The sequence below is a fragment of the Perognathus longimembris genome, chromosome 22 (genome assembly GCF_023159225.1).
Source record: "Perognathus longimembris pacificus isolate PPM17 chromosome 22, ASM2315922v1, whole genome shotgun sequence".
NCBI lineage: Eukaryota > Metazoa > Chordata > Mammalia > Rodentia > Heteromyidae > Perognathus > Perognathus longimembris.
The window spans coordinates 8,904,443-8,916,647 of NC_063182.1; the positions used below are offsets into that span (position 1 = coordinate 8,904,443).

The 12,205-nt window shown below is 38.6% G+C and overlaps 1 protein-coding gene across 3 annotated transcripts in view; it reads left to right on the plus strand.

The window, feature by feature from the left end:
- Sil1 (SIL1 nucleotide exchange factor) overlaps window positions 1–12,205 on the plus strand; it is a 223,990-nt gene that overhangs the window by 154,939 nt on the left and 56,846 nt on the right. For 2 of the 3 annotated variants that reach the window (XM_048331639.1, XM_048331638.1), the window contains one exon: window positions 5,696–5,887. The exons of the other annotated variant lie outside the window; for it this stretch is intronic. In XM_048331639.1, the coding sequence (XP_048187596.1) occupies window positions 5,696–5,887 (192 nt within the window). The remainder of the gene's footprint in view (window positions 1–5,695; window positions 5,888–12,205) is intronic. 3 annotated transcript variants of the gene reach the window in all.

Here is a 12,205-nt window from a genome sequence, read left to right on the forward strand (position 1 = left end):
TCCCCAGCCCTGGTCATGGGTTTTGAACTCAGGATCTGGGCACTGTACCTGAGCTTTTTTGCTCCAGGCTAGAGCTCTACCATTTTTATATATATATATATATTTTTTTTTTATTATTAATTGAACATAAATTTTTTTTACAAGGTGTTGTGCAAAGAGGGTGCAGTTACATAGTAGGGCAGTGTGTACATTTCTTGTGATATCTTACTACCTGTTTTTCCATCCCTTGTCTAGGTCAGGTAGACCCATATGCAATATACAATGTATCAAGCACATATACAGTGTTCACAGACTTGGTCTCTACTGTCTCTCCGTCTCCCTTTCTTAACAGTCATATATCAGGGAGATCATGCCCCTTTGTTTTCTGTGTTCTAGGCTTGTCTCGCTCAACATTATTTGTTCGAGTTCTGACCATTTCCCTGCGAATAACAATATTTCACCATTCCTAATCGCTATGTAGTATTCCATTGTGTATAAGTACCATATTTTTTGGATCCATTCGTCTGTGGAGGGGCATCTGGGTTGTTTCCATATTTTGGCTATTGTGAATTGTGCCGCGATAAACATGGAAGTACAAATGTCCTTTTGATATCTTGTTTTGCTGTTTAGGATATATGCCTAGGAGTGGTATGGCTGGGTCATAGGGTAGGTCTATATTGAGCTTTTTAAGAAACCTCCATACTGTTCTCCAAAGTGGTTGTACTAATTTGCACTCCCACCAACAATGGAGAAGGGTTCCTCTTTCCCCACAGCCCCTCCAGCATTTGTTGTTTCCTGAGTTCAGAGTATAGGCCATTCTAACTGGGGTGAGGTGGTATCTCAGGGTTGTTTTTATTTGCATTTCCTTTACTAGCAGGGATGTTGAGCATTTCCTCATGTGTTTCTTTGCCATTTTTATATTTTCTCTTGTGAAGTCTCTCTTTAAGAGCTCTACCATTTTGAGCACAGCTCTACTTCCACTTTTCTGGTGGTTAATTGCAGAGAAGAGTCTCATACACTTTCCAGGCTGGCTTTGAGGTCCTTGGATCTCAAGCTATGAGCCACCTATGCCTGGCTCAGGGAGCTTTTTATTAGTATCCATTAGTTGCACAAGAGGGATTTTGTTTATTTGTTTTGTTTTTGTTGCCAGTCCTGGGGCATGGACTCTGGGCCTGAGCACTGTCTCTGGCTTCTTTTTGCTAAAGGCTAGCACTCTACCTCTTGAGCCACAGCGCCACTTCTGGCTTTTTTCTAAATATGTGGTGCTTTTTCCAAGTCCTTCCATTTCCGTACAAATGGAACAATGTCATTCTATACTAAGTGAAGTGAGCCAGACCCAAAGAAAGATGGACTCTATGGCCTCCCTTATTGGGAATAATTAGTACAGGTTTAGGCAAGCCATAGCAGAGCATCACAAGGCCCAATAGCTATACCCTTATGAACACATAAGATGATGCTAAGTGAAATGAACTCCATGTTATGGAAACAATTGATATATCACAGTTGTAACTACTTTCAACGTCCTATGTGTATGTGTAGTTTCTATTATTGATGATGTTCTTGTATCACCTTCCTATGGTTGTACCTACACTATCTCTGTAATCTTATCTGAGTATATTGGAAACCGTGTTTACTGGTATTGGAAGTAGGAAATTCAAAGGGAATACCAAATTTGAGAGACACAGGGTAAAAAAAGAGAAATAACTACAAAAGCAATACTTGCAAAACTGTTTGGTGTAAGTGAACTGAACACCTGGGGGGGGAGGGAAAGGGGGGAGGGACGGGGGCATGAGGGACAAGGTAACAAACAGTACAAGAAATGTATCCAATGCCCAACGTATGAAACTGTAACCTCTCTGTACATCAGTTTGATAATAAAAATTTGAGAAAAAAAATAGTTGCTATTTTGAATGATCAAGATACTTAAAATCATGTGGCTAGAAGGCAAATAACATCTGTAATGATAAGGCTTTAGTAACAGAATAAATCATTTGTATGAATAAGATTCCCATGATTGATATATTAGAAGAATGACATATAATGAATAAATTGTATATAGAATAAATCACTTACATGAAAAAAAAATAAATATGTGGTGCTGAGGAATCGAACCTAGGCTTCATGTATACAAGGCGAGCACTTTACCACTAGGCCATATTCCCAGCCACAAAAGTTTCATTTTTTTTGTACATAAAACTTATCAAAGAGAAGTTTGTACATTGATTAGCTTTTCATTGTATAATATGACATGGAACAAATACCTTTTCTATGTATTGGCAAATTATCTTTCTACTTTCTATGTATGGGTCAGCTCTCAGCACTCTTCTGTGTTATGAAATTCCCCAGTCTGTAATGTGAAGATTTTACTTTTTTTTTTCCAGTGTCACTTCGTCCTTCCTATTAGTTTGTTAGTTTATGTTTGGAACTGTGCATTTTCTGTGTTCCTGTGGCTGTACTTCTAGTTTTTTGAACAGCAGCAGTATTAACATCCCCAAATCTGTCCCAAATCCCAAGTTCCCATTATTTATTTTCTTGTTGTCACATTTACCTTTGCTGGCCAATTTTCTTTGAGTTAATCATTTTCATGAAATGTTCTATGGGTTCATTATTGAGATAGAAAGAGGCCTTTTAACTATTATGTTGCATCTATGTATGAACCAAATAACAGATGCAGGCTGACCAGACACTGGAAGGCTTTGGAAGAAGCCATGTGATAAGTCTCTATAGGCTTTAAAATGTTCTTATGTAATGATTTTAGACTTTAGCAAAGTTGGTACTTTATATGTTATAGTTAGGCTGGTGTATGTAAGCCATGGTGTTTTAAATATTTTTTGTTGTTGTTGGTGGTGGTCACAGGGTTGAACTCAGGGCCCAGGTGCTGTACCTGAGCTTTTCCATACAAGGTTAGTGCTCTACCACTTTGAGCCACAGTGCCACTTCTGGTTTTCTGGTGGTTAACTGGAATTCAGTGTCCCATGGACTTTTCCTGCCCAGGCTGGCTTCAAGCTGTGACTCTCAGGTCTCAGCCTTCTGAGTAGCTAGGATTACAGGAATGAGCCACTGGTGCCTGGCCATATTTTTGTTTTTAACAATGGACATTTTAAGCTTTTTCTCTTCCACTGAACTATATCCCAGCCTGACAAAGTACTTTAGTCTAGAATACATAAAGAACCCCCAAACTTCAATAGAAAAGTGAACAACCTTTTTAAAAAAATGAGCAAAGTATGTCAGCATTTTATCAATGAGGATATATAGAAGGCAGATAAGCCCATGAGATATTTAGCATCATTAGTCATTAGAGAAACTCAAATCTATAGAGCAATATCCATATTTATTAGAATGCGTAAAAACATAAACAAACTAGGTTTTTCATAGATTGTTAGTAGGAATATAAAATGGCTTACCTACCCTGAAGGATAATTCAGGTTTCTTTTAAAAGAAATACTTTTATCATATAATCTGGAAGTTTCATTCTTGGGCCTTTATCCTAGACAAATAAGAGCTTGTGTTTAAACAAAAACCTGCATACAAATATTTATAGCAAATGGCTCATGCCTGTATCCTCGGAGGCTGATATATGGAAGATCACAGTTCAAGGCCAGCTCAGCTAAGAACATTCACTAGACTCCACCTCTAAAGTAACCAACAAAAAAGGTAGGACTGGATAAGTGGGTCAAGTGGTACAGTGTCTATCTAGCAAGCACAAGGACCTGAGTTCAAATTCCAATACATATTTTTTCATAGCAGTTTTAAAATTCGTAACAGACAAAACCTGGAAACAACTCAGATATTCTTCAATAGGTAAAGGTTAAACTATATATGTGTACACACACACACACACACACACACACACACATACACTACTCAGCAGTTAAAAAAAGAACTATATATACTGTTTGTATTGGGTAGATCTCAAAAACATTATGTTTAGTGGGGGAAAAAAAGCCAGTTCAAAAAGATTGTGTGGTTCCATTTATGTAATATTCTCCAAATTTCAGAATTACAGAGATGGAAAAAAATAAGTGGTTATAGCAAAACAAAGTGCAGCTCTAAAGAGGTTGAACAATGGGAGGTGCTTAGTGGTGGTGGAACAGTCCCACCTCTTGATTGTATTGGTGGTTACACAAATGTGTAGCTTGGATAACTGCATGGAGTGATACACTTGTAAATGTGTACATGTAAAAGGTGGGGAAATCTAAGGCTATTTAGACAAGACTAAACAGTCTAGTCTGTGTTCTTAGTTTTGACATTGTACTAATATTTGGAAACACCCATTGGGGAACAAGAATAAGAAGATAGAGATACTATCTATAGTGTGTTTTTGTGATTTCTTGTGACTTCGTAATTCCAATTGAAATTTCCTTTTTCTTTTTCAAGGCCTTTTTGGGGGTCAGGAGCCATCCATCATGTTTGTAAGGCAAGGTCACCAGCTTTTTAATTATACCCACTTGCCTGTTGTCCGATAGTTCTAGAAAGTGACTCAATCTTCCCAGACTTCTTTGCCTGGTCTTGCCCAGAATCCTGTTTGTTTTTTAAATTTGTTTGTGTTTCTTTTTGCAGGAGAATGTTTCACATTACTTTAGCCCAAAGCATCAGGTGTGGTGCCCCATAGATAAGTGATTGCTCTTTTGGAAAAGTTTTGTTTTGTTTTTGTTTTTCATGCTGAACTGGAGCTTGAACTTAGGGCCACCCTCGCTCGCTTAGCTTTTTCACTCAGGCTGGTGCTCTATTGTTTGAGTCACATCTCAATTTCCTGCTGGAACAGTTTTTATAAGAGAGGCTGATTCGTGCCTTTGGTTCATTCCTATGGAGTGCTTATAATGGAGAGAGAAACCCATTTGGAGCTAACAACTGCTCATCATCCTGCTTTTTAAAAAATATTCTTTCTTTTTAATTTTTTTGGAATATAGATACATAAATCACAATGACCTTTCAGACTGTTTATAACTACTGTTCTCTAAGATTGGGAAGAAAATAGGAGTATCACATATATAAACTATCCAATTAAAGTCTTTTATTCACCTTTAACATAACTTCATTTAAAAATCTTTATATGTGTATGGGGTGGGGAGGGATTGAGAGAAAATTATTTGAGATTTGAGTATAGTACATACAGTAATTTAGCCATTTCAAACAGTTGAATAAATTGTACACCTGTGGTTAGATTGACAGTAATGACAGTGATTTAATTTTCATCGGTAAATTGCTACTGCTTAGACAGCCCTTACCCACACTTTCCAATATCCAGGCTTCCCTAAAATGTTATTGGATTGGTTAGTGCAAGGTCAGGATATTCTGTGATTACGAAAGGTAGAGAGCTATAGTGTGGGTTATTTTACTGTAGATCTCATTTGTTTCATGTGAGGTTAGAGTTGAAGGTAGGCTTATGTTACTTTCCCTGATCTCATCAGTTCCAACATGATGTCTTCTTCCTGGATACTGGAAGTCAGATTTAGAGTTTAGGGAACCTAGGAATATCTTGAGTATAGTTTTGGAGCAGAGGATAGAGGATAGGATATAATATGGGTAGATTCTGAGGGTTTTTTTTCTTCGGACATCTTAGAAAGCCTCAAGAATTTTTGATGGTATAGATTAGAGAGAAGTTGGAGTTTTGGAATAGCAGTTCTTTAAGGGTGGGTGTTGGTGGTAGACCATAAAAGCCTTAGGAGATGTCTCCAATAGGCTAGATTTATAACTTCTTTATTAATTTCCTTAGGCAAGACAGGCTGAGGTAAAACGACTCTTCCGCCCCATTGAGGAGCTAAAGAAGGCGTTTGATGAACTGAATGTTGTTATCGAGACTGACATGCAGATCATGGTACGGTTGATCAACAAGTTCAACAGTTCCAGCTCCAGCCTGGAAGAGAAGATTGCTGCACTTTTTGATCTCGAGTATTATGTCCATCAGGTATTATATTTTTTGTCTATCAGTTTGACTTTCAATGTACAGCTCCAAAAGTAACCCTCCAGCCCTAAGCCTGAGTAAATTGCATCAGTATCATTACTTCCTTCCCAGAGAATAGACTGTTTCCATTGTAGGCCAATGTCTGTTGTAGTTAAATACGTTCTTTCAGGCCAGAGCAAGCCTCTTTTTAGCTTGTACTGTTTGTTTGTTTGTTTGTTTGTTTATTTATTTACTTACTTACTTACTTATTATTTATAACAAAGAAGTTATCTAGTCAGAGCCTTCTTAATGGATGTACCATTTATGCTGAGCACTCAAGGAGTAACTAAAACAGGGCAGTAACTGTCACCCACGGGCCAAATCTGGCATGGTACTTCCATTTGTAAATAAACTTTTATTGGGACACTGTCATTCTTACTTGCTGATGTATTATTTATGGCTGTTTTCATTCTACAATGGCAGCATTGAGTCAGAGAATATAAGACCCACAAAATAAAAACTATTTACTATCAGGCTCTTTAAGAAATGTTTGCAGGGCTGGGGATATGGCCTAGTGGCAAGAGTGCCTGCCTCATATACATGAGGCCCTGGGTTCGATTCTCCAGCACCATATATACAGAAAATGGCCAGAAGTGGCGCTGTGGCTCAAGTGGCAGAGTGCTAGCCTTGAGCAAAAAGAAGCCAGGGACAGTGCTCAGGCCGTGAGGCCAAGCCCCAGGACTGGCCAAAAAAAAAAAAAGAAAGAAAAGAAATGTTTGCAGCTGGGCACTGTTAGTTAACACCTGTAATCCTAGCTACTGAGGAGGCTGAGACCTGAAGATTGTATGTAGCTTGAAGCCTGCCCGGGCAGAAAAGTCCATAAAAGTCTTACCTCCAATAAACTACCCAGAAAAATCCACAAGTGGTGCTGTGTCTCAAGTGGTAGAATGCTAGCCTTGAGCAAAAGAAGCTCAAAGACAGAGCCCAGTACCTGAGTTCAAGCCCCAGGATGAGCCTCCCCCCCCCAAAAAAAAAAAAAGTTTGCCAGTCCTTGTCAGGCAAAATTACAACATGTGCTAAGATAATGAGGGCAGGGAAGAGCTTAAAGAGGTTAAAGGCCTATAACAACAAGTTTGACAAGAAATGTGCTCACTACTTTACACATATAACTATAACCCCTCTGTACATCACCTTGACAATAAAATTAAATTAACAACAAAAAAGATTGGATAAAAAAAAAAAAGATTGGTAGGGAAGTAGAGATGCAAGTGGCCAGGGGAAGAGATGTGTAGATAAAATGGGGAGTGTAAGAAAGAAATGCACCGTTGAGAATATCCTGCTCTTTGAAATTTTGTCCTTAAACCTAACTACTGGAGAGTTAAAGTAGGAAAGTAACTGATTAGGCTTCTAGTAGCCAATTATGTATTGAGCATATTTTTATACCAGATACAGCTTCATGTACTTTGTATGTATGAATTCATTAACTTCTATAGCTGCCTTTTCTTTAGAGACCACTACTAAACACACACACACACACACACACACACGTGCGCACACATACACATATATTTTTCTTTTATTGGTCTTACTATGTTTCCCAGGCTTTTCTCAAATTTCTAGTTTCAAAGGATTCCCCTACTTCAATTTCCTGAATAACGGAGATAAAGCCACGTATCTGTCTAATTATATTTAAAAAATTTAAAAAAAATTTTTTTTATCAGTTGTGGGGCTAGAACTTGGGGGTTGGGTGCTATCTCTGAGCTCTTTTGCTCAAGACTAAAACTTTACTACTTTGAGCCACAGCTCCACTTCCAGTTTTCTGGAGGTTAATTGGAGATGAGCCTCATGAACTTTCCTGTACAGGCAGGCTTTGAACCCATGATCCTCAGATCTCAGCCTCCTGAATAGCTAGGATTACAGTCATGAGTCACCAGCACCTGGCTAATCATAGTTTTTAACTAAGGAAAATATAGTATAGAGAGATTAGTGATTGCTTAACATTAATCAACCAGTTGAGTGGAAGCTCAAGGCCCTGAGTTGAAGCTCCAGAACAACAAAAAAAGCATTTACTACCCAGCTAGATTTATACCAATTGATCTGAGTTTTTAAACTTTTGACCGGTCTGCTTCTCTCAGAAAACTGGTACCTTTTAAACGAAGGAAGTAGATCGGTAATAAGGAGGTGCCCATAAATAAATGAATAAATTTTGAGTGCTTTCTAAGTCCCAGGCACTGTTCCAGATGCTTGGCATATGGCTCTAAACAAAATTGAAGCTTACCTTGTAGCAAAAGCACACAGGTGAACACATCAAGTAAGTAAATTGAACAATATGTTTGAAAGGTGACATAGTGTAGAATTTTTTTTTTAAAGGAGAGCAGAATCTGAATTGATGTTGTTGAGACAGCATCAAGTTCTGAGTTGTAAGCATGTGTGGAGTGTTTGAGGAAGTCAGTGTAGAATGTTCAAAGATATCAGTGTGGCTGAAGCTGACATGGTAGAGAAGAAGCAGATGTAGCTCAGAGATGTTGGGAGGAAGAAAATGGAGAACTTGTAGGCCCTAGGAAAAGAATGTAATTGGAGTACATTAAACAGAAGAATAACATTATCTGATTGCTTTTGAAAGAACTTCTCCAGCAGAGGTGTGAGGCCTGGGTTAGAAGCAGAGACCAGACAGGAAGCTATTGAAGCAATACAAACTAGGGGCAATGGTGGCTTAGGAGGCTATAGAATCATAATCAAAAACTTGTTTGAGATCTTCATCTAGGCATAGACCTTCACTGTCCTCCAAATATGAGAACATCCTTGTTCTCTGTAAACTAAGCTAAAAGACTTTTTTTCTTTGTTTAGGCCTTTTCTGGCTTGTGTGGTGAAAGAGCACTAGTGAACACTGTATCTGCAGGAATTGTGAGGCAGCCTCTTCATCTTTTCCTGCTTACAGCTCTTTCTCAGGTCTCAAATAGCAGGACTATGATCCTCTTAGAGGAAACAAAAACAAAAACCGGGTTCTCTTGCCCTTTTCCAATTTTTCTACCTAGGGTGAAAAATACCAAACTCTCCCACAGCTTTTCCATTAGAGATATTTAAAGGATTAAGGATCCTAGGGATTATTGCCAAGCTCAGTCCTGCTCTGATGTTGACAGCTTTTATTATTATTATTATTATTATTATTTTCATCTTAACATAGTTGTATAAATCTTTAGGTGTCAAGTTTCTATGGGCTCTTGCTTTAGTTGAATATGGAAGGCCAAAATGACCAGCGAGGTTATCAGATGTAGATGGGAATAAATACAAAAGAGGCTTGGATTCACAGTAACCCAACACAGGTCTTTCCCCCGCTCCCCCCCCCCCATGTTGTCTTTCACCTGGTAGTGTCATCTAAAGGGTGACATCCATTCTGCTTTTACAGATCACTGGATGGGGTAAACCATTTTCTGGATGTCACCAGCTTAGCCTGAGATCATAAAAGAAAACATTTTTTGCCACTCAAGGTCTAAAACATTCTGTTGGTAGAGGGTCATAAATGTTCTGGGTCACTGGCATTTTGATTGTAAGTCTAAAGTCCTTAGTTTTAGCTGGTCCATGAGCTATTATTTAGCAGTGACAAGTTATAGTTCCATGGGGAGATTCCAGAAGACACACTCAACTTAGTTTCCAGTTGTGATCTGGAGTTGAGATAATGTACTATTAACTTTGAGAAAGATAACACTTTTCTAGTCAGGAACCTTTAGTCCGTTCCCATTCTAGTCTTACTGAATGGAGGATTGAGGAGCCATGGGCTTTAAGAATCTAAACTGGGTCTGCCCAAGGATTCCTCGCAGCAATATTGTAATTATTAAAACAGGATATGTGAAAAGAAAAATCTTTTGGGAGTTATTTATGTGAAACAGCCTTTGTATGCCTCATCTGCCCTTGAGCAGTGTATTTGCCTTTCCTCTGTGACTCCTCAATTATTTACCCTCCTCTCTCCCTTTCGTGTCTTCTGTTTTCTCATTGTCTTGTCAGCTCTTGGTTCACTCCTTTTCCTCCTGAGTGTTGACATAGTTTCTTCTTCCTACCCAATATACTCTCTCCCTCCATTCCCCTCACCTATTTCACCCCATCCTGAAGGCAGCCTGGGATAAGTTCTGGCCTAGACCCAGAAGAGGAGCACGTGGGCTCTGGTGGCATGTCCCCTGTGATCCTGGGGAGGACCCAGCTTTCGGTGTACAGTGAGTCAGAATTACTTTTTTCTTTCTCACTGCCAGTAAAATAAACAAATGAGAGAACACCTCATAAGGCTACAATGCTTAATGCTTATATAAATACCACCACTTATATCACAACAAATGATTATAGATAACTGGATCTAGAATAGAACCTCTGTGACTCTAGGCTATATTGCCTTGGGACTGAAGAGAGTGAACTACTCTGCCAGGAAGTCATGCCCACTTTGAGAAGGGGCTATCCCAGGTTTTGGATTCTGAGTCATGGTTTTGTATCTGGAAAAATCTAGAGTAAGGAGACTCAAAGGACAAGCAATAAATTCATCTATTTTCAAATAAGAGCACGTTTATAAGAGCAAAATACCAAGTCTGAATCTCCCTGTTGAGCCATGTTATGGCTCAGCAGTCCTTTCTCTACAGGAGCACAGCCTCGGGCCGCGTGGCTGACGCACACTAACTTTACAGCCTCACTTGCTATTTTTCCAGGTCTGTAGTACCAGGGGCCCATCTGCCTTGTTGTCACAGATTTTCTAGACTGCTTTCAAAAAATTCACAGTTGAGTTGTATTTCAGTAATAATTTTTTCTGACAAAATCATTTTTAGCAGTTCAATAATTATTGAGAATCTAACTATATGCTCAGCTCTATCTTAATCATTGGACCTACAACAGTGGATAAACAGACAAAACCTTTTTTTTAATGGAGACTTTGAAAATGTGTGAAATTTTTCTTTCATAGCCTAAGAAACATCAATGAAAGAAGCTGGGGGTGAGGTTCATCAGGATACACTGGATACATGCATGGGCGATATCACAATGAAATCTCTTGTACCACTAATGTATTATTATCAAAGTATTTTTTTCCTCCAAGATTAAAAATAGAGTAGGTCCACCTCAAAACATGTGCAGAGTCAGATATTGGGCTTCAAACTTGATTTCTCTATCAGAACCCACGTCCAGTTTAGAAGCAGAGGCAAGAACACAGCGAGCTAGGAAATGAGTCCATAGTTGTAGAGGGAAAAGGTGACTAGCCATCATACTGTTATTGAGCTCTGGCTTCCTGACTTTTCCTGATGAACTGTAAAGTGGAATAGACATGTAAGCAAGAGACAGCCTTTGTAGTAACAGAGAGATAGAGAAATAGAGAATGGGTTTCTGATTTTTCACATATAAATATAATAATTAGAAAAATGGTAATTTAATACTGTTAGAATATAATGAGCTCATTGGTACTGTTTCATTCTAAATGCTGCAAAAGCCAACAGGTCATTACAAATAAAAGTAAAGAGGTATGGCAAGCGGTAATATGCTGTGATGGTATATACCTGTAATCTCAGCTCTTGGGAGGAAGTTTTTGGGAGTTCAAGGCCAATCTGAATTACACATGGCAAGACATTGCCTCAAAACAAAACAAAAACAAAAACAGGGCTGGTCAGATGGTGAGCTCCTGTCATGCTGGAGGTAGAGGTAGGAGGATTGTGGCCCTTGGTCCACCCGGGCCAAAGTACAAGAGCCTGGGCTGGGGCATAGAAGTGCTTGTCTATCATGCTTTACTCTCTGGGTTCAAGCATCATCACCAAAAAAGGAAGATACACACATAAAGTTGTTTTTTGTTTTCTTAGTGCAAAATCCTCCTGGAAAAATAACCAATGGCAAAAGGGATATGGATGTGGCTCACGTGGTTAAAGCACTTTCCTAGCTAGCACAAGGCTTTGCATTCAAATCCTACTGTTGCCAAAAAAGAACAGAAAGAAACAAAAGCACAAAAAATAAACAAAAATGAAGTCAGAGATTTTATAATCACTTAGATTTATTACTTATAAAGTCATGAAACATATAAATTATAGGATGGTAGAAATACTCTGCTGGTCTGACATGTAGCCACTAGCCAATAACACAGACCTAGACTAAAGCCTTTGATAGTTACTTTTGTTAGATTTTATCATCATTGTCCTCAGATTCAGTCATCCTTAGAAATGAAAGGTAATATTGTTATTCTTCTTCTAGATCTCTTATAGCATTTCCTCCCTACTTCAACATCCTCCATCAACAGGGCTGATGGAGTTCTGATTCTAATAAATATCAACTTTAAAAGAAGTCTTTTGCTTCCACTGTCCCTTCTGGGTTTGGACATAAACTGGA